At 31.0% G+C, this 23,635-nt stretch overlaps 1 protein-coding gene across 1 annotated transcript in view; it reads left to right on the top strand.

Annotated features, from left to right (window-relative positions):
- Window positions 1-21,196, top strand: part of LOC148313818 (neuronal acetylcholine receptor subunit alpha-10-like) — a 59,880-nt gene extending 38,684 nt beyond the window's left edge. Inside the window, exons 5-10 of the mRNA XM_088256878.1 lie at window positions 2,481-2,697; window positions 5,215-5,349; window positions 11,465-11,543; window positions 16,349-16,463; window positions 19,467-19,584; window positions 20,389-21,196. Of these exons, the coding sequence (XP_088113004.1) occupies window positions 2,481-2,697; window positions 5,215-5,349; window positions 11,465-11,543; window positions 16,349-16,463; window positions 19,467-19,584; window positions 20,389-20,630 (906 nt within the window). The 3' untranslated portion in view covers window positions 20,631-21,196. The remainder of the gene's footprint in view (window positions 1-2,480; window positions 2,698-5,214; window positions 5,350-11,464; window positions 11,544-16,348; window positions 16,464-19,466; window positions 19,585-20,388) is intronic.
- The last annotated feature ends 2,439 nt before the right edge of the window (window positions 21,197-23,635 follow it).

Genomic DNA, 23,635 nt, shown 5'->3' with positions numbered 1-23,635 from the left:
AAATACAATTTAATGGTGTAAAAAGTGAACGCTGAAATTATTAAACTAATGGTATGGATATTCAATCATGGCTAGAAGGGTGTAAAATGAATAGTTGAATAAAGTAATGTTGAGATATCATTAAATTATGTAACATTGTCAAAAATAGCATAAAAGAAGAAAAAATAGCAGAAATATCGTTATACAGTCAATTATTTTACGTTATATATTATATATTTTATGTATTCATTTTGAAATCAAATACAGATTTTTTTAGTCTACTAAGTTGTATTTTATTAACAAAAACACATAAAAAATTAATATTGTGACAATAGTTTCGCCTAGTTATGGCATTTTCAAACAATTGTCACCATATTATTTTTTATGTGTTTTTGTTAATAAAATACAACTTACTAGACTCAAAAAATCTGAGTCTGATTTAAAAATGAATACATAAATTAAAACGGAGTTCTACAAATTAAACGCCAAATCAATAAACATATCGCTACTCCTTTCATGAACGTCATAAATCAAAATACTTGATTTTTCGGGGGAACGTTTTTAAAGTTTTAAAATATAACACAATATATTAAAAATAAATATCAAGCCACTTATTGCACTTTTTACTGTGCAACAGATTTTTTTAGGTTAAACCTGAAGGTTTTTTCTCTATTTGAAAAATAACTACTTTATTTTAAAAAATAATTCAACAATACCTTTTCTTCAAAATGCAAAAATAACACTTTCTGCCCTGTAGCGGGTAAATATTAAGTTAAAAATATGCCGATGTTGCTGGGATATAGTACATTTTCTGGGCATTCCGAAAACATGCACAACTAAAAATTGACGATTTTTGATTTATGACTTTCTTCAAAGGAGTGAGCGATATATTTTATACTTTCATCGAGAAACGGGTGCACTATTACGTAGCTATACGTATTGCATTTTTCAGTTGTAATATAAGGTTGCACCTGCTTCCATATTGTCACATCGCAGTAACACAGAACTGATGACGTAATACCTACCAGATTTATGAAAAGAAATCTTCCTACGTAATATTAAAATAAAAACACAAAAAAGGTCCACGTAACTAGTGAACTGGGAGTTCAGAATAAGGCAGATGGGTCCTTGTTATTATTTGCTTCCAATCTTTTGGGAGTTTACTTTGTGAAGTATAGAAAAGTAAAAATACTGTAGATATATTATGGTATATCCGATATTAATATTTTATGTACCTTTCAATTTCAGTATGCGAAAGGCGTATTGTCTAGCTTATTTGTTGCTTTCGATAGTGAGATATTTATTGATTATGAAATATGAACAACTTTCATAAAATACGTTTTTGTAGTACCTCAAGCCTTAGTAATCATAAGCCCGCACTTTATTTTTTTAAACTCGTGTAACCTTTAACGTTATTGTTTTTTTTTCTTAAAACATTGTTTTTGTATTGAAACAACGAGTTTTCTTTACATTTATAAATAAATGGTTTTGAAAATAAAAGTGAGTACAAAAATATATGAAAATATTTTTTCAATACACATTAAAAAAAAACAAAAAACAAAACGTTTTGCATTCTTTAAAAAAATGGGCGTGAAGAGAAGTGCAGCTTCTAGCGCTGCTGGACGCTTACAGATTCTGTGATTTCCATTGAGGCATTAAAAATTAATTCTCTGTAAGATCACATTCACATTCCCGTTCACATTCTTAGTCATTCTCTCGTTATCTATTCGCTAATTTTGGACTGTTTTTGTTATGTTAAAAATAATAGTTAATAACTTCAATGCAATAAATAGACCTACTTGTATATTTTATTTAATTTCCCTGTAACGCCAATAGAATGGTAACCCTAAATAAAACGTTACATTACATTTTTTTTACAAAATACATATTTAAATAATACAAAATAGTTGGTAAATATACAATACATTTCAAATGTCACGTTTCTACCTCTCTAATAAAGTAAATACTTGTGTTTAGAGAAGGAGTTTGTTTTACAATTATTTTTTTAAACAAAGTATATTATAATTAAAATCAAAAATATACAAAGTAAATTAAAAATATAAAAAAATATTATTTGGTATGGAGTATAGGTAGGGGTGAATCTTATATCGTAGTCATACAGGAGAAAGTGACCAAGTGCATTTTTTTACAAAACCGTGATCATTGAGTGTTTGATATCTTACTAGCTTAATATTGCCCTGAAAACATCCCAAAGGATTTTAAAGTTGTAAGTATAATATATTGACTTGGTAAAAATGACTAACTGTATTGATGTTTACATATTTTGTTGCCAAGCAAAAGTGACTTACATGGCCCTCCTGAATATTTTACGTTTTGGTAGTTGGTCACTTTCTCCTGTACGACTACGATATGTTTTATTTTTATTTTATTGTTTCATTGTTTAACAAAAAAACTTTATCGCTACTTTGTCACTGTTTATCGTTCCATCATGATCGTCACAGTCTTAAATAGGTATATTACATTACGATGGGTGATTCCAGCTGGATTTAATCCAACAATCCGACGAGGGAGACATGAGTAACTACCAGGCCAACGGGGAGTTCGACCTGGTGAGCTTTGACGCCAAGAAAAATGTGGTATTCTACTCCTGCTGTCCCGAGCCCTACCCGGACATCACGTACGTCATCAAACTCCGCAGGCGGCCCATGTTCTACGTCTTCAACCTGATTCTGCCCTGCATTCTCATCAACGGAATAGGTGAAATAATGTTTTCAACGCCAGGCCATTCTAGCCCTTATTTTCATCTGCTATTACATATCGCTCACTCCTTTCAAGAACGTCGTACATGAAAAAAAATATATTTTTCCGGAGAACGTTTTTAACGTTTAAAAATATAGTAAAATGTATTAAAAATAAATATCAAGCCACTTATTGAACTTTTTACTGTGCAACAGATGTTTTTAGGTAAAATCTGAAGCTTTTTTCTCCATTTGAAAAATATTTAGTACATTTAAAAAAATAATTTAAAGATACCTTTAATACGCCAAAATGCAAAAACAACACTTTCTGCCCTGTAGCTGGTAAATATTAAGTTAAAAATATGCATCTTTTACTGGGAAATAGTATATTTTCGGGGCATTCCGAAAACATGCACAACTGAAAATTGACGATTTTTGATTGATGAAGTTCTTGAAAGGAGTGAGTGATATATTTTTTATTGTTGCAATGTATTTTGTTTGTAAGACCTAGAATCACTCACCAACGAATAAATGCTCGTAATAAAAATTTAAAAAATATATACATAGGGCACTGCATCGTATAAACATTAATTGTTAAATACACGAAAAAAGGGTGATCAACCCTGCGCTTAACGTATTAGTTCAGGGCAATATTTAATGAGTATTAGAGCGAAAAATCACATACATTTAATTTTTCCCCCTTCCTCCCGGATTCGAACCCGGGACCTAGAACATGATAGCACTTGACTTCAGCGATTTAGAATTTGACATCTCAACATAGATGAAGAAGATTATGGAAATCTGAGTATTTACAGAGCTTAATACCTGTTATACGCTGGTTAAGTGATTAGTTTATACTCGTGTAAACTTCTATTTTCTTCTTCATCTATATTGACATGTCAAATGTAAAAATAACTCCTAAATGGGAGAACCCAAATTTATTAGCAAGCTTTTGGACACAGTTTAAATGTTAGATTTTAGTTTCGAAAAAATGAAAATATGACGAGACTAAAAGTAATCGTTTTTATTTTTTAATTTAATGTTTTTTTTTTAATATTGAATATTAATGCATATTTATTGATCGATTATAAATACTCAATACAATATAAGTAAATGGAATAGTATTCAGTAAAATTTATTATATCATATTTACTTTTTTTTTCCAAAAATGTTAATAATATTAGTACTCACCGTCTCGAAACCGATAGACATAAAAATCTCCGTGAGTGGTTATAAACTAATATTATTAACATTTTTGTAAAAAAAATCATTATTAAAAATGACTAACCACGAAGTAAATGCTTTAAATATTAATGATATTGAGAATATTATATCATATGTTTATAGGTTATTTATATCTAGTTTTACATAGTTTAAAACAAATTTCTCATAATTTATGAACAATTTTAGTTTTGACCCACTAAATGTGAATTTAACATGGAGAAAAAAAAGTTCTCACAATATATGAATACTCTAAAAAACTAATTTTCCAGAGATCTGGCTTCCTTTTAAATACACGAAAAGGGTCTTCATGGAAGAGTAAGTTTTTGATCAAATAACTTTCTTTCGCGAGATACTTGTTTAGCGGTTCCGAATATTATAATAAAATATTCCCGAAATATGGCATAACAAGTACAAAAGTTTAAAGAAATAAATATTAACCTAATGGAATTTCGTGAGAAAAAACTCCGATGTGGAAAACTCACCAAATAAACGAAAATATTAAATTATTTTTGATTACAGCACAGATGGTAAAAATCTTAAGTTTCCCCACAGTGATCGGCATAGAGAATAGAACGCTACACCAATCTGTCTTTACAAACAATCTATTGCCTATTCCACATTCACGCATCTCCTCATGCATACCCGCCGATTATTCCGACTCCTGACCTGAGAATTTTCAAGCATTTGAAATACGTGATCATGCCAAGTTTTCCTCGGTCTTCCTCTGCTTCTATAAATAGCCGCATTCGCCTCAAATTTGTTTTTCTACCATTTCTTCAGGCATTCTATTCACATGTCCAAACTACAATTAATACATGTACCGTAAAATTACAAGAAGAAAAATGTAATATGTTTTTGGTTCAGGTGGTCGAAGAATATCAGCAAAAGATTATTATATTTATATTTATTTATATATACATATGTGTATATATATATATATATATATATATATATATATATATATATATATATATATATATATATATATATATATATATATATATATATATATATATATATATATATATATATTTATATATATATATATATAAATATATAAATTAATAGAAGCTCTAAATGAGTGACCGCTTTTAAAAAGAAAGTAATCAATGACCGCTTGACAGACGATTTCGGGAGGTTGTTGTCACGACTGTCAACAACATACCCACATTCCTTACATAATAATTTTTACAATAAATAAATGAGATCCATGATAAATTCGTACAATTTTAATTCTTGCATTTTTGAGTTTATTTTCGAAAAGCGATGACGCGACATTAATTAAAATGATCATTGTTTTTATTTCTTTCAGCCCTACTGGTTTTCTACGTACCGTCTGAATCTGGTGAAAAGGTAACGCTCGGAATAAGCGCTCTCCTCTCCATGACTGTTTTCCTGATGACCATTCGAGAAACACTTCCCCCGACAGAGAAGACGCCACTTATAGGCAAGTACCCATTATATTATTTAAAAAATCCATTTTAAACAATGGCGTTCTGCAATGTAGATTTTGCAATATTGTAATCCATTAATAATCAATTATTATAAATAAGAAGGATGAAAGTACACTGAATGCAGTCGAAATGCGATCGTATGAATTCAAACTTTAACTCCCCCAATTTATCCGTTTTATCGAGGTTTTACTGTACTATCGTCACCTTGCTACGACATGCATTCTTGTCATGTCACCGCCATCCTGCTCGTGACGTCATGACTCAAAGAAAAAGGATTCCTGGAAGAAAATCCGATTCAGAGCGGATTTCCTTTTACTGCATTTCCTGTGTTATCGAGTGTCAAACATGTCAAACGTCCGATGGAAGTGAAATAACGAAACAAGTGAATAGAATCTTGGCTGCAATGAAATTGAATAAAGATGATACAAACAATACGGAAAATAGTTTATGTACAAGTTTCAGCAGGATAAACTTGAGTGAACTTCTCAGTTGGGGGAAACATACACACAATGTAATGTATTGTATATACACATATCGCTCACTCCTTTCAAAAACGTCATAAATAAAAAAACTTGATTTTTCAGGACAACGTTTTTAAAGTTTAAAAATAAATATCAAGCCACTTATTGAATTTTTTACCGTGCAACATATCTTTTTAGGTAAAACCTGAAGGTTTTTTTCCATTTGAAAAATATTAAGTGTATTTAAAAAAATAATTAAACAATACCTTTTCTTCAAAATGAAAAAACAACACTTTCTGCCCTGTAGTAGGTGAATATTAAGTTAAAAATATGATATATATTTTCAGATATATAATATATACTGAAAATCGACGATTTTTGAATTATGACGTTCTTGAAAGGAGTGAGCAATATACGTAATTGTGGTTTGGCATAAATCGATCCAGCGGAAAACGAGGTTTACCTTTATGTACACACACACATATATATATATATATATATATATATATATATATATATATATATATATATATATATATATATATATATATATATATATATATATATATATATATATATATATATATGTACATATATATATATATATATATATATACATATATATATATATATATATATATATATATATATATATATATATATATATATATATATATATATATATATATATAAATATATATATATATATATATATATATATATATATATATATATATATAATATATATATATATATATATATATATATATATATATATATATATATATATATATATATATATATATATATATATATATATATATATATATATATATATATATATACACACATTTTGAGACGAAAGCGGGTTTTAGCCATTAACACCAGTTCCGATTCCAATTCAGATCCCCGTCCAATCTCGTATATTTCGGAGCCAGGAGATCTGTCTTCTGCCCACCCCTTTTCGACCTTAAGTTAGAAATACCGAAACGATATTTATCGAGGCAATAGTGTTCGTCAAAACCATTACAACCAAGGATATAAAAATATTGTACATCTTGATTTTTTTATTTACGTGTTAAAATAATACATACAATTCTTATTCTTTTTTTTTAAAAAAGATCATATTTAAAAATGCATAAAATGAAATTATTATAAGTTAAAGTATTTACAAGGAAATTGTGTTTATTTAAAACATAGATAACGAAATATCTTCAAAAATATATTCGTTATATTTTAAACACAATTATTTTCATATAATTTATGAGAGTCTGGCGTAGGCCGTAAAAAGATATTAGCCCTTTTCAGAATAATTCTGCATATTTAAAAATTCCAAAAATCGTTTTGCCCTGATAATATTTTTTTGAATATTTATTATCCTGGGGATATTTTTTATTATTAATGGCTTCACCCTCGATAAGGTCACCGTATGACCTAATAGGAAGGGATACTTTATTCAACCCCCATTGTCCGGCTTTTCAAAGTTTTCATCTGCATTATTTCCGTTTGGTAGCCTTGATTCCTGATGATGGAACTACCGAAGTACAGAGTAGAAATTCCATATGTTCTATGTACGTTTTGTTAAATTTTCCTGTGAAATTTCATTTCGAATTGACAACGAATTCAGCAAAAATGGTGCATAGATTAATAAACTTTAGTCATTATTAAAAAAAAATTAGTTATTATAATAATATATGTATATATATATATATATATATATTTATATATATTTATATATATATATATATATATATATATATATATATATATATATATATATATATATATATATATATATATATATATATATATATATATATATATATATATAGATATATATTTTGAACATTCGTAGTTAAGTTTTAATTGATCAATCATTGCATCAATTAATTTATAAGGGGGGTTAGGTTAGAGGATGCTATTTTTGGAATAAATTATTGTAAAAAAAATCCAATTCATACTTACGTTTTGGTTTCATTTTTATTTTTTTATTTTATGTACATCTAAAATATTTGATATTTTAACATTTTTCCTTTCAAGAATTTTACTGTTTTTTTGTTCGTTTTTGTTTTTCCATATTTTTTCCGTTCTATAATTATTACAATTAGCCTTTTTCCAAAGTGTATAATATTATATATCCATGCATAAACTATGCTTACGTTAGATTTTTTAAATAATATTATTTAAAAAAAACGGTTAAGTGTTTTGAAATAATATTTATGAAAAAAATGTTTTGAACAATTTTTAAATTAAATTAGTAAATAAATATAAAATATAACCTACAATAAGTATTAAAACGTAAAATTTAATTAGTTTCTGTAACAAGTGATATATTTTTTTATTGAGTTAAAGGTTTTTAAATGGCACTTATAATATTAGGAATTTCTACTCTTCTGGTATATTTACTCTGTGAGTTTCACTGTATGAACAGGTACAAACAAAGTTCCTCCATATCCTAAACTTTGGAAAAGTATTTACATTTAGGTATATACAAAAGTGATTCTCCTTCAAACGGCCTTGTTTGTAAAACACACACATAGGTAAAATATAATACACATAGATATATTACCTATGTGTGTTACGTAACACTTATGTCAATATCGGTGGTTATAACTTATAAGTAAAATTTTCAGACTAAAAAGTAATAAAAGCTTAAGTTTTCCACTCCTGAGAACATTTATTTATTACAATTAAGAATACTTCATAACTGTAATACGTATCAACGCCTATAATAGTTCAATATAAAATTCATCAAATTTGAGCTCTTTAAAAAAAGTCTGAGATATGACAATATATTTTTTTTAAACATTACTTTATATTATTTGGATGATTGGAAGATATACCTTCACATTATTAAACTCTTTAGGTAATTAAATATCTTTATGAACGCATGAAGAAAACATTATAATTGCGATTAATGCATTAATACATATATTATGTTTATTTAAATTTTCAAATAAATATATAAGTCCTGAGGACAAATGTATAGAAGTTGAACATGAATGTCAGGCTAAAATTAATATGGCTGATACAGTGTAAATTCATATTCGATTGGGAGAACAGAAAGAGAACAGCAAATAAATATTTAATCAACTAGGACCTAAAATGTGGTCGTTTCAAAATTGTTTTAACCGGAGAGCATTTAGAACTAGATGTATAGATCCAGAGGAAACTACGAGTGTATGTCAGGACAGACGAATGTGGCGTTCTGTCCTTTCTACCTATCGTTTCTGCAGTGAAACGGTATGAAAATAGCAGTATTTTTTGACATCTCATCAAAAATGAAGAAGAATATGGAAGTCTGGGCATTTACGGGGCTGACGACCGACATAGGCTGGTTTAAGTGATCACTTTACACACGTGTAACATTCACCAATTCTACCCATTATTGACAACCACACTACTCAAATTCTTGGAATATAATGATATGTAGTAGTAGTATTTCTTTATTTATTCGTCCGCCTCTGTAGTGTAATGGTCAGCACGCTCGGCTACCGTTCTGGAGGTCCCGGGTTCGATTCCCAGGAGGGTCAAATAAATATAAGTGATTTTTTCACTGTAATATTTATTCAATATTACCCTGGACTGGTACCTGAAGCGGAGGGCTGATCACCTTTCCTTCGTGTGTAAACGATCAAGATAACACTGTGTTCATATGAAGCAGTGCCCTATGCACCATAGGGGTGCGGATAAGGGTTTTATTATTATTATTATTAGTAGTAGTATTTTACATTTTCTCCCGCGACGCCAGTTTCGATGTCGAGCGTCTACCCAACTACATAAATACACAAAGTAAAAAATCTATTTTTATTCTTTCCACGCGTATCACCCTAAACTTTTGAATCCCCACCGGATGACCTTATACCGAGAAGTCCAAATACTACCTACGTGTTAAATGATAAATTTGATTTATTGTTTCGACACTTTGAGATAATTTTTGGTAGACACTTGAGAGTTTCCATATACTCGTAGACATACACCACGTTACAGGGTGAGTTCACACAAAAATACAGGGATATTACCCATCCTGGAACTAAGAAGGAAATCCTTTAGCCGGGATAATCAATAGCCCTTAACATAATTTTCTTTAAACCCAGGTAACATTTAACGCCATTGAAAATTTTGCTTAAAACAGCGTTATTGTATTGAAAAAATAAGTTTTCTTTCAAATAAATACGAGTATATGGTTTCTAAAAGAAAAAAAGTATAAAATGTAATTAGTTTATTTTTCAATCTTAAATAAAAATATAATTCCTATTTATGTATATTCTTTAAAAAAATTCACGCGGAAAGAGCCCCTAGCGCGGCCGATCGCGTTCTAATTTGAACGTTCAAGATCTCAACCTTAAGGCGGGATGATGGATAGCCCGTAAGTTAATTTTCTTTAAACCCAGGTAACATTTGACGCGAATTTTGTGCTTAAAACACCGTTTTTGTATTGAAAAATAAGTTTTCCTTCAAAATATTTTGAATATATGGTTTTGAAAAGAAAATAGCAATTGAAAGGTATGTACTGAATTGTATATTTTAGAGTACACCTTTAAAATTCCTTTTTATTTTACCGAAAAAAAATCTAAAATTATTTTTCGTAATGATTACATTTTTCAAAACATAAAGCTCTTTATTTCCATTTTTCTATCAAAGTTTTATTGAGAAATGAATTTTACCATAAAAATAAACCAAATAATACGTTTGCATAACGTACGCAGTAAGTTTTTTCTTTAGAAATACATAAATACTTAAATAATAAAAGGTTCCCATCAAAAAGAAACTTGTTCAAAAAAGTTGTTCTCGGATTAACTCTCAAAAGTTTGAAAAGTAGTGACGTTTCGTTCCGAATCACGTGATGGAGGGAAAAATAAGTAATTTAATTTAAAAATAGGTTTTCCCCTGAAATGTTAGTAAATAAACGCGGTCTACACGCATATTTTATAAAGTTTTTCGTTTTTAGATTGTAAACACTCTAAGGAATATTGATAAATTGAACTTCATATGTTTATTTATTAATATTTATTTCGAACCTTGAGGTTAAGTGTGTTTGGAGCTGCTTAAAACAGGAATAATTACTCTCAAGTGATAGTTGACTATGTGGGACCTGACATGACACACAAATAAGAATGCGATCCTCAGACGAATGCGCGGCAAAACGATGTATGATATGTGTTCGAATGGTGAAATAAGGAATGAATGCAAGGCTGATATAAGCATTATTGATAAAATTAAGAAAGGTGAGTTAAGATAGTTTTACCATGTGGAACGAATGAGTGAGGAAAGAACATTGTAAAACAAATTTATGAGGCGAATGTAGTTGACAAAAGGAGCAGAGGAAGACTGAGGAAAACTTGGCATGGTGAGGTATGTCAAATACTTGAAAGTGACCAGGTCAAGAGTCGAAATAATCGGCGAATAGACGAAGAATATTTGCAGAGACAGAGGAGGTATAGCGTTCTATTCTCTCCACCTACCCCTGCGGGGAAGTGGCGTGATGATTAGTTAGTTGGTTAGAATAATTTATATGGCGTCATTTTCTTGAAATACTGCCTCAAGGGCGCTTACATGTGTATAATACTTTAATATGCATATTTTATAGTGAAGTTTTAATGCACTTTATAACGGCAGGTGTAATATGTTTTAATGTATTTTCCAGGTGTGTACTATGGAGTGAGCATTTGCCTGGTGTCCTTTGCGTCGGCTCTATCGGTCGTCACACTTAACGTGTACCACAGGTAATTTGCATAATACCACCATATATATGTTACATGTGCAAAGTGTATTCCGTCACAAAACCACAAACTGGTAGACTTTAGCAACGGTCAAATGGCAGAAGGCACCGTCTATTTTCAGTCATATTCAAAGGAGTAAAGAAATAAAATTTAAACAGACTTAAATCTACAAATTTCAGAAATTAATACTTATAAATTTAAATTTTGCTTGGTAAATACCACTATTTCTTAAAATACATCCAAAAGTGTGCCTCAAGTAATTATAATGGTTCATTATTATTTTAAGGGTTTTATTTTTATTTTTTCATTTTATTTTAAGGTATACACATATGCGAATTGTATTATTTTAAGTATTAAAAGTGTCTTTTAAGTTTTTTTTATTGTAAAATAAAGGTTATCGCTGTTATTTAAAATGAAATTTAAAAAACGTATGTCAATATTTAAAACTAAATTATGACATTTTAACGAAAAATAACAATAGAGTTATAACAATCCGTATAAGAACGATTTTTTAATAAAAAAACATATTTTCAGTAACAATTAACATATGATTTTATGCAGTTTTAAAAACAGCAAAATAAAACAACTCAAAAATTCTTTTCGATTAAATGCATTACGTGTTTTTCAGTCTTTCAAACTCGTAAAATTAACTTTTAAGACTCTTCTCATACATATTTAAAATGTACATTGAATGAATCAAAACTTTTCAGTTTTTCCGTTTTGATGGCTCAAATAAAATATAAAAGTCTTTTTATGATAATTCCTCAAATTATTTTCAATTTGTTTTGAGTGAAATTGCACATATGGCTGAAATCCCTGTAATAACTTGTTAATGGTCAATTCCAACATAATCTTTCATTCTTAGTACCTATTCAATTATTCATATCTGAATTCTTTCAAACGTTATGTATAGATCCAAAACAGCGATTCAATTTAAGATAAACTTTTGAAAAGGGTATGAAATTTGTTTAAAAAGCTCCATTAGTTTTTCACTCAAAATCACATAAAAAAGAAAAGTGACAGAAAATATTTCATTTTTATAGCCTACTTACTATATCTTCATTTTTGAATTCTGAAAGTTCAGAAAATTAATGGGCGCGAAGGGGCGTTTGATAATTTTATTTGTACATCATCATGAATTTAGGGTCTGACCCCATATTTTTATTCAAACGACTGCCCATAATTGTTAAAAATATAAATTTCCATGTTCCAGTCTGATTAACACGACCACATACTTTTTTTTAGATCAAACTCATATCAAATACTATGTAAGTCTTTTATACACAGTGTTGAGTCTTAAAATTTTAATGAGGGGGATCCAGGGGGTGATGTCGTAAACGGGGGGGGAGGTAATGGTAGTTTTTTCTTTACACGAGGCACAATTTTGAGAAATGTAGGTACTAAATCATTAGAAAATTAATTGCTGACTTAAAATTTATTTTTGTTAGAATAAATTATATAAAGAATAATACTAATTAATGTACGTTAAAGTAAATAAAATATTAATGGGCGTACATTCTCGAAATTAATTACTGAGTGATAAATTTTCATCACGAAAGATTTCTTATCTCACAGCATACGTTTTTCTTCCAGATTTGTTTTAATTTTGATGTAAGGACTATCAATCTTCTTGAAAGCAAATAACACAAACGTTAAAAAAATCATAAATAATCATTACTTCATAAATATGATTTTTTTATCAATTTATTTATTCATAAGCTTGAGCCTTGAGTTGCAATGATAAATATATTTTATAAAATATTTTACAATGAAAATTTTATATAAATAAGAACGTAACGTACATTATTATTATAACAATATACAAAATGTAGAAAGAGATAAAATCAAAGATATAAATATTCATTCTTACACACACACATTCACGGAAAAATTTTTTTCAGACATTATTAATATGTTGTTGTCTTCAGTAACAGTACAAACACGCACGTTGGGAAAAATATTGCGTTTGATTAATGTTATCGGGGTAAGACGCACAAAAAGACGTGCATTTGAGTAAATAGTAAATAAAAAAAGTGCGATGACAGGAAACGGGATTGGGATGATCAAAATTAATGACCGTTTGTGAAACTCGAAAGCCTTTTAGATACTAATACAATTTTTTGTTGTTAAATCATTCATCAACCATCGCTAATCCAGTATAAACAATGAAAATTTCGGAGAATTTTAATGCGGACTTTGTTTAAACACAATAAAAGCTTTAAAAAAACGTTAATGTGTTCAAAATTTTGTACATTTTTTTTTGTTAAAGTTACTCATCGATTGCGTTAAAATTTTGACACGACGCGTCGCGACGCTGCATTCGAATACAAGCATGTTTTTTACCTTGTGACAGGTAAAAACAGTTTTTTTTTATCGGAATGGCAGCGTCATTTGTTCAAATTAGTTGCAAACACACGCAGTACTAAACATTGCTTGTGGCAGACAGAGTGTTTCTTGATAGCTGACATCACCAAGTATTTTTTATTGCATTGCTGTTTTATAATTTTCGATATTTTCAATGATTCAAACATTGTTGAATTAAACGTATTAGAATTTTATAAATTTTATTTTATTTCCATTTAACCAAACTGAGCCATAGCAACGCGTAGCAGTAATATTTTACAATAATGTTTAAAAACCCTTCCCCGTTTACTGGCATAAAATTTTACAGATCACTTATAGCATTAGGGAAAAAATAAAGTAACGTTGTTGAATAAATAATTACATTTTACTCCTCCACCCATATAGCCTTTTTCTTGAATTTTCATCATCTATTTCTTCCGCATGACCACATTTTTCTTCATCTATTCCTAACCCTGACGCACATTAATTTTTCCAAAGAGAACTAATTTCACTTTCACGGATAGATCTTCCGCATTATAAATAAGCACAAAAGAAATTAACTTGCGTGCGATCCTTCGTGAGCACCAGACCCTTGAATAATCATTTAACATGAAGATTTAGGTATATGCATATCTTATAATTAATTATTCTCAATTTTCTTTAAACGTTAAACGATGATTTCATTATTTATTGTTCGTATTGTACACGTTGTATTGAAAATTTAAAAGAAAATAGGTAATTTCATAATTTTTTAAAGAATATTTATGGCAAAAAAATATTATCATTTTTTCTTTACACTCTTTTACCTTTCAATAACTCTTTTGCTTTCACAAACATATATTTATTTCGAAGAAAAACTAATTTTTTTCAATACACAAACGGTGTTTTAACCAAAAAAATCAATTACGTTAAATTTAACCTGGGTTCAAAGAAAATTACCATGAGTAATTACCATGGCTATCGATTATCCCGCCTTAATACAGAAATTTTTTAAAAGTTTTTCAATATAAAATTGTTTTTTACTTTCAACATATATTAGGGTTTAAAAATATAATCATAATGTTTCAATATTTTGAACTACGCCAATTTATAATTGTGTTTTAATTTTTTTGTCCTCAATCCAAAAAATATCTTTATCATACGAAAAATGTTTTTGCCCTTAAATAATTTTTGAAAGATTCCTCTATTATTAAAAAGGCAACAACTAAAAAATAATGAATGTTTTATCTCGATTTTTTTTTATTTAGAGCTTACCCTTTTTCCATGGATTTTTTTTTATAAATGTGTATTTATGACAAAATAATGTGTGTTCTCGTATGAAGAAGATCAAAGTAAACCTAATGTTCGCTCGAGAAGTGAGGCAAATACGAGTACCTACTTGTGTGACTAAGGGATATTAAAAGGGATGTGACAAAGAGACATTCGTATAATATTATACATAATAAAGAATGTGTATATGTGTGAATCGTGTGAGTGAAGAAAGAATGGTAAAACAAATTTATGAGGCGAATGTGGTTGGTAATTGAAGCAGAGGAAGTCCGAGGAAAATTCGGTATGATCAAGTATTTCAAATATTTAAAAGCGTTCAGGTCATTGGAATAATCTGTGGGTATGCATGAATGTGTCCGCCTCCGTAGCGTAATGGTCAGCACGCTCGGCTACCGTACTGGAGGTCCCGGGTTCGATTCCCAGGGGGGGTCAAATAAATATAAGTGATTTTTTCACTCTTATATTTATTCAATATTACCTTGGACTGGTACCGGAAGCGGTGGGCTGATCACCTTTCCTTCAAGTGTTAACGATCGAGATAACACTGCGTTTATATGATGCAGTGCCCTATGCACCATTGGGGTGCGGATAAGGGTTTGAATGAATGAAAATGAATGCATGAATGTGAAAGTGGCGAAGATTGTTTGCCAAGTCAGATTGATGTTGGCGCTCTATTCTCTTTGCCTACCCCTGTGGGCAAGCGGCGTGATGGTTAGTTAGTTAGTTTTTGTTGTATGTTTTAGAAGTAGACGATGGTTTAGAAGCTTGTGTCGGGTTGCGGTACCATGGTTAGTGTCGCGGACTCTTGAGTCAGAGTTTCTGGGTTCGAGCCAATGAATGTAATGAGCCGCTTAGGCTCACATATATAGTATGAAATTGTATTTTTTAAATAAATAAAAAAACACAAATATTTCTCTTTTTAAATAAAAAAAAAACAAGTTAGATCTCGTAGAAATCTTTTTTCATGAGCATTTTCATATTTTCCCATAGATTTAATTTTTGTACTGACATTTCTTGTTGGAACTGAATTTTATAGAATAAAAGCCTGATGATGTCGGTTAAGACGAAACCCGGTTGCTGGTCAAATAAAATCACATGGTTGTTATTTTATTCTATATGTTCCTACATTAAAAGAGGTGGTAGAGAATAGCTCCGTATGCCTGTTACATTGATGTCTTGTCCTTGTCACTCTGCAGGGGTGTGAGCGGAGCAGCAGTTCCCGCAGCCGTAAGAGACCTGGTGCTGAGGAAGCTTGCTAGAATTATGTTCATCAAAGTGGAAGGAATGTCACCAGAAAAAAGCAGAACTCAAGTAAATTAATATTATAAACTCACATTGTATTTTATTTTTATGAGTACTTTTTTTTTAAACAATTTGGTGGCACTTGTAACATCACCTATTTTAAGGATCTCATAAAAAGGCTTAATGTAGAAGAAGGTTAAAAGAGGGCATGCAGAGAATAATTCTTCATTTCCTTCTCATTCCTCATTACTGAGGGTTGTGACCCTTGTGGAAGCAATGACTCTTCTCCAGTTATCCCTTGACTGCGCTGCACGTAGCGCTCTAACCACCAAGGTGCCTGCTGCTGCCCTAATTTGATCGGTCCATCGTGTGGGAATCTTCTCTCCCTCTCTTACCCTCCAGGCTACTTACTGATCACAACCAGTCATTCCAGGCTATCCTCATTGCAACGCGCAACGTGTCTATAAAACTGAAGAATCCGTCGTGTCCACACATTGGCCAGAGCCAAGCCATCCAAGTGTAGTTCCTGGCGAATGGACTCGTTGGTGCGTCTAGCTGTCCATGGGATTCGGAGCATGCGCCTCCAAAACCATATTTCGAAAACGTCAATTTTTCTTCTTTCCGCTGCTTTTATGGTCCATGTTTCAGCAGTATAGAGAAAAATGGACTGGACCAAACTCCTGAAAAGCTTTATCTGGGTGTTATTACTCATACCCCAGTCTTTCCAGATTTTGTCTAGCTTAGACATGGCACTTTTGACAATGGCGATACGACGTCTGATCTCTCTTTTGCAAGTTCCTTCATTGCTGATTTGAGGATGATAACAAATAAAGAACATAACGATTTATAACAAAGAAATACATAATCATAATACGCGAAGACATAGCAAAATACACGTGGAGCCGATAAACACTACTTAATTTGGAGTAAGGTCCTTAAAATATATTGCCTATACCCAAATTAACCAGCTACCTGACACATATAAAATAGAACCCATTCGGGGATCCAAAATGAATGATCTGAAAAAATACTTTTTGGAATGATATACATGTAGTGTTTAGTCATATTTTCTTATTTAGTTTTTACCTTATGTTTTTTATATTATCTCATTTGTTATATTTTCTCTTTTTATATATTTCCTCATTTGTTTATTTTAAATATGCTTCTTATACCTATTTATTATACCTGTTTATTGTTTTTATATTTTGCCATGTATTAGTTTTGGTTATTTTTCAAAAATCTTTCTTGTCACTTTATTATTTGTGTTCCAGTCTTGTTAACCTTAATCCCATGTCCCAAAATGAGAAATAGAAATTACTCATCAGGAATATTATATATTTGACTTATGTATGTAATATGTTTTAAAAAATAAATATATATACAACGTGATTTTTTTAGTACTTTTTATTTAATATTTAATTCCTAGAATTGAATAAACAACGAACTTTTTTTAAATTCTTTTTCTTCTTTGTGTGCCACATCAGTTCCTCAGGACGTCGACTATCACTTAAGTGTATTTGTCCCTGTCATGTTTTTCAATAACAGTTCTTAATTTCGTAATACCTTATCAGCCATATCTAATTTGATAACCGAAGTAAAACTAGTAGTTATGATTTAAGGAAGAATTTTGATAGACGATGCGTCACGTTGTGATTTATTACCCTTAATTAAAGTCGGTCTAGGAGATTTAAAGGGATTGTAGCTGAAGCGAAAATATTTTGCAAATATCGAGCTTTTCCAGACAATATTCTGTACTGGATTACGTGCGATGACTTTGAATAATTGAATAATACTCGTGTCGACTAGTATTTCTCAGACGAGTGGATATTTAGATTAAGGGGATATAATGAAATTAGATAATTACCATTCAAAAAGAGTTGATTAATACCATTAATATTTTTTAACATTAATAGGATTTTGTTTTGCATATTGTGTTTGTTTGCATATTGTGTTTGTCATATTTGCATAATGTGAGTGGATCAGAACACAAAGTATTTTTTATTTCTCGAAATAATATATTGATTGGATTTACTCTGTGGTCAGTCATTTTTACAAAATGTTTATATATGTACATTAATACTCACTCCACTCACAAAATTTTAGTCTACCGGTTTCGAGATTTACCCGCATATCAGACCAAAAACGCACATGATTTTGTTTAGTGTGTGAATAGAGGACCAAGGCAAATGATCAAGAGCTAATATTGTAAAAATTGCAAAATACTATTTGTTTTTTTTTTAAATCTTTGTTTTTGTATGTATTATGTTTTATAATTTTTTTTATTAATAGTGTGTAAAAAGAACTCCACCGACAAGGCCCATGAGGAAGCTTGGTGGATCTCTGCAATATATATGTGTGTGTATATTAATTATGTATATAAATTTATAAATAAATATTTATAAGCATATTCTTGATATTGTCGTGCGTACCCCTAATGCAACTTCGCGTACCACTGTTTGGGAAACATTGCCATATCGTTCAATCCTTTCAAGAACGTCATAAATCAAAATTCGTTAATTTTCAGTTGTGCATGTTTTCGGAATGCCCAGAAAATGTACTAAGTATATCCCAGCAAAAGCGGCATATTTTAAACATAATAACTACCCGCTACAGGGCAGAAAGTGTTGTTTTTGCATTTTGAAGAAAAGGTATTGTTTAATTTTTTTTTATTAAATATAATAAATATTTTTCAAATGGAGAAAAAACCTTCAGGTTTCATCTCAAAAGATCTATTGCACAGTAAAAAGTTTAATAAGTGGCTTGATATTTATTTTTAATACATTGTATTATATTTTTAAACTTTGAAAACGTTCTCCTGAAAAATCAAGTTTTTTGATTTATGACGTTCTTGAAAGGAGTGAGCGATATGTCTATAATGTCCATCACTCTGAACTACGTCATTCACGTCATCTACATCCCGTTACCCACTTTTAAATTCATGTATCCAGAGCACAGGACTGCTCATCGTAGATACATTTGTGTAATAATATTGAGAACCGATAGGAGTCAGAAATAATATTAGTATATTTCTTATAGTAAGTGTTTTATATTATTTTGTATTGATGAATTTAGGTGAACCCCAGAACTGGCAGTCGACTGGAAAGTGACGGAACTCGGGGGGAAGAGATTCCAACGTCTGTAGACATCTCACCGAAATTTATCATACGACAGGGTTCAATCACAAACGACGGTAAAATATTTATTTTCATTACACCCCTATTTATTATTTATTCCAGAATATAATTTTCGGCATCTCAACATAGATGAAGGAGAATAAGTCTGAGCATTTAAAAGCCTCACTTTACCCACGTGTAACATTCACCAATTCTACCCATGGGTAACCACACTACCTACTCAAATTCATGAAACTTCTATGTAGATATATTGATCAAACTCGCACCACAGTTTGCGCGATTTCACTAGAGACATGTATGATGGGATGAGGAAAGCCTTTTTTAAGCAGAAATTCTTTTATTTGTATATGATGTCCAATTCCTGAATTATATTCATATATTTGAGAAACGCTTGAAAACATAATTTTATTTATAGACTGGGCCTGAAACGGAATGCTGATCACCTTTCCTTCCTGTATTTACCCCTTACTGGTCCAATGTCGAATCTCATTCGACATCGATTTTTTCCTCTTAGATTTTATGATATTTCATGTCGGATGTTATTCGACATTTTTTTCATCATTAGTATTACTTATTTAAATTCCAAGCTTACATTTTTGTCACTCGCATTATTACAACAGTATGTGGAGCAGAGGATAAAAGATTTTTTTCCAATTGGAATATAACTGTCTACCTAGATTTTTTTATGTTTGGGGACCAGAAAGGGTTTACGATCAAGATAACACTGTTTCTATAAGATGCAGTGCCCTATGCACCATTTGGTGCGAATAAGGATTAGAAGCAGAGGAAGAAGACTCCCAGAAAAGTGCAGAAAACCCAGATTCGTGATCCAATGTAAATATAAATGGCGCAAATTTCAGAGTGCAGCGACCGTCAGTGGTGCGCGCACGGCGTGCAGCGGCTGGCCGAGACGGCGGAGCGCGCGGAGCGGCGGCGCGCGGCGGCCGAGCGGCGCCAGCGCGCCGCGCTCGAGTGGCGGCAGGTGGCGCTCGTGCTGGACCGCGCGCTGCTCGCCGCCTTCCTGCTCGCCACTGTCTTCTCCACCACCGTCATCCTGTGCGGCTCCCAGCCGCCCGACGCCCCGGAGAGGGAGGCAGAGTAGACCTATATCCCAATCGAACCGGTACGGGAGGATTCCCGGCATTCAAAGTGGCTTCGGGTCGTGGAATCCATCGCAGATTCTATGACCTCTAGTAAACGATATCGTCAACGTTTCGTTTATCGATGAATCACTGTGAAACCTAAAGGTGGAGACTGACCGGAGCATTTCGTCGTAACATAGCGTCGTAACATCGCTCGCGGCGAGCATCACCCAGCATCCGGAACTATGGATGAGCGCTCGGCTCGCTGGACTGACTGTCTGAATGCTCGTATCGTACCGTGTTACGTTACGACGAAATGCTCCGGTCAGTCTCCGCCTTAACACGTTACGATGCGAGCATTCGTATAGTCGGTACAGAGAGCCGAGCTTGATCCGAGTACTCCATCTGAAGTCGGATGCTCCCCGCGAATGTTACGTTACGACGAAATGCTCCGGTCATTCCCCACCCTAATTTTTACTTAGTTATTTACGTCAGCCTTCTTTTTCTGTCCAGTATTGAACAAAGGCCTCCCTCTTGGACTTCTACAGTTTTCTGTTGGACGCGACTCTCTTCCAGTGCAGGCCCGCCACTTTTTTTGACATGTTATCGGACTATCTTGTCTGGGGCCTACCCTCGCTTCTGCGTCCTGTTATAGGCCTCCATCCAAACACCTTTCCCGTCCTGGACTAATTGGGGATGAAGGCAGTCCGGATCAGGAAAAATCCAAATAATCGAATAAAAAACACAATTGACAAGGAAAGACAAGTGCCAAGCTGCGCTGTGTTTACCAGGCATAAAATGTAGTTTAATCATATAAATATCAGTAATCTCGAATGTATGACCAGCCTGATGATGTCGGTTACGACGAAAGCCGGTTGCTGGTCAAAAAAAATGTGGAAAGAACTACATAGTTGTTATTTTATTCTATCGAATGTATACGTTACGTAATAAGTATATTATTATTGACAGTTTCAGCTCGCGTTTTACATTTCAAATACCAAATATTATAATTGCAAAAAATATGTTGATACCGTTACTAAAAGAATTCATGTTTTAATAAATTTATTAAACTCGTAATTATTTCAAATGCATTTTTAACAAGATGCCGAACCAGGTCATTAAAAAAAGTTGACATAAATTTGTACCATACAATACTAACACAATGTAAGTCTGTATTTGGTACTTAAAAAATATTAACTTATTTGAAAATATGTAATATATTTCAGAATGTTCATTTTATTTTATAAGGTTGAAGAATCAGTTATAGATTGACTACGAGTTGATATTTAAAATGGCGTTTTTACATTTTATTATCATAAAGCGGTTTGTGGAGCACAGATGAGGGCTGGACATGTGGCGGCACTGGAGCACAGTGCTGCGTTTGCCAGCGAGCTGATCTCCATCTACTACATCTCATGTTTACTTTATTTTTTTCTTTCGCCGTTCTTTTCTTTATTTTTAAATTTTTTATATGTTAATTATTGTAATTTCAATTTTATTTTATTATAAAAAATGTTGTAAAACATACATGGCTGACTAAGTATTGCACCGACCACTTAGTCAAGCTGGATTAAAAATTATTATTTTTATTCAAATTTTTTACTTTTTTTAAAGCGAAGCATTTCTCAGACAATATAAAATCTTAAAATAGACACGAAGGAAAAAATACACTATAGGTATGTTCTGTTATCGAAAAATACCGACCGGAATACAATAATCCACAATTTTGTTTATACCTAGTAAAATAGTTTTATTGAGTTGCCTATAAAGACAAATGTATACGATTAGGTTTTTTTTAATCTTGGGAATTCGTTTATTATTATTATACTACAATGTAAATATAAAATATAATTACAAATGTTTCAAAATAGGTAAAGATAATATGTAAGTCGATAAATAAGTAAAAATAAACGACCTATTAACTATGGTTCTGATATATCTATAACATTGCATTAAAACATATGATTCTGATAACAATTATTGCGATAAAAACTTGGCACGATCAGGTATGCCAAATACTTGAAAGTGGTCAGGTTAGGAGTCTTAATAATCGTCGGGTATGTATGAGGAAATGCATGAACGTGGAAGAGGCAAAGAATGTTCGCAAAGACAGAGTGGTGTGGCGTTCTATTCTCTCTGCCTACCCCTGCAGGGAAGCGGCGTGGTGGTTAGTTAGTTAGTTAGCTTATAGCGATTGTTAATATGATATTTATTTCGTAAAAAAAAAACAAATCTATAATCACATATTATTGGCAGTTCGCCACTGTTCGGTACCAACTGTCTCACCATCAAATTGTTTTAAAGATCTTTCACCTTCTAGTTTTATCTATTGCCTATTTGTTAAACTTACTTTATAACTTTAATCTAAAACCATAACAAATATTTTAATCATATTAATTTAGATTATTAAAAAAAACCTTTCATTTTTATTTAACTTGGCAAAGATAACTATTTGTTGAAATTTGTTGTGACCCGTATTAAACGCAGTCAGTATCATTATCAAACACCGTAAACGGTAAATGATGTTTTATTGAAATATATCATACAAAATGTATTATTGAATAAAATTATTATTAAAGTCTTTGTGTCAATTTTTAATAATGTGTCAAATTAATTTTTAAAAACTAATTACGATGAACGTTGGAAAAAATGTAGCGATTTATAAAACATTGTTAGAATAAATGTCTAAGTTATTGTACTTTGTATCTGTAGGATACATGTGTATTGAATTTATAAGGAAATTAAGTTATGTTTTTAGCCTCGTGTTTTATGTTATTATATTATAAAATAATAAAGCAAGCGGAAATTAAAAAAATATATATATATACGTAACACGTTTGTCGATTTAAAAATATAATATTTAATAAAGGCTATTAATTATCTACATTAGAGAAGTATGCTAAATCGGTTTAAATATATGTTAAGTCAAAATATTTATCATAAAAATATAAAGAATTTTATAATTATTACACATATTGTTATCAAAACTGTCAGATATTTAAGAAAGGGGTGAATTTGTTGCCCC

Source organism: Brachycentrus maculatus, unplaced genomic scaffold (genome assembly GCF_059751285.1).
Source record: "Brachycentrus maculatus isolate JH-2025_06_01 unplaced genomic scaffold, ASM5975128v1 h1tg000005l, whole genome shotgun sequence".
NCBI classification, from domain to species: domain Eukaryota; kingdom Metazoa; phylum Arthropoda; class Insecta; order Trichoptera; family Brachycentridae; genus Brachycentrus; species Brachycentrus maculatus.
Note: the sequence above shows the minus strand (reverse complement) of the source record. Positions and strands in the feature narration are given on the sequence as shown.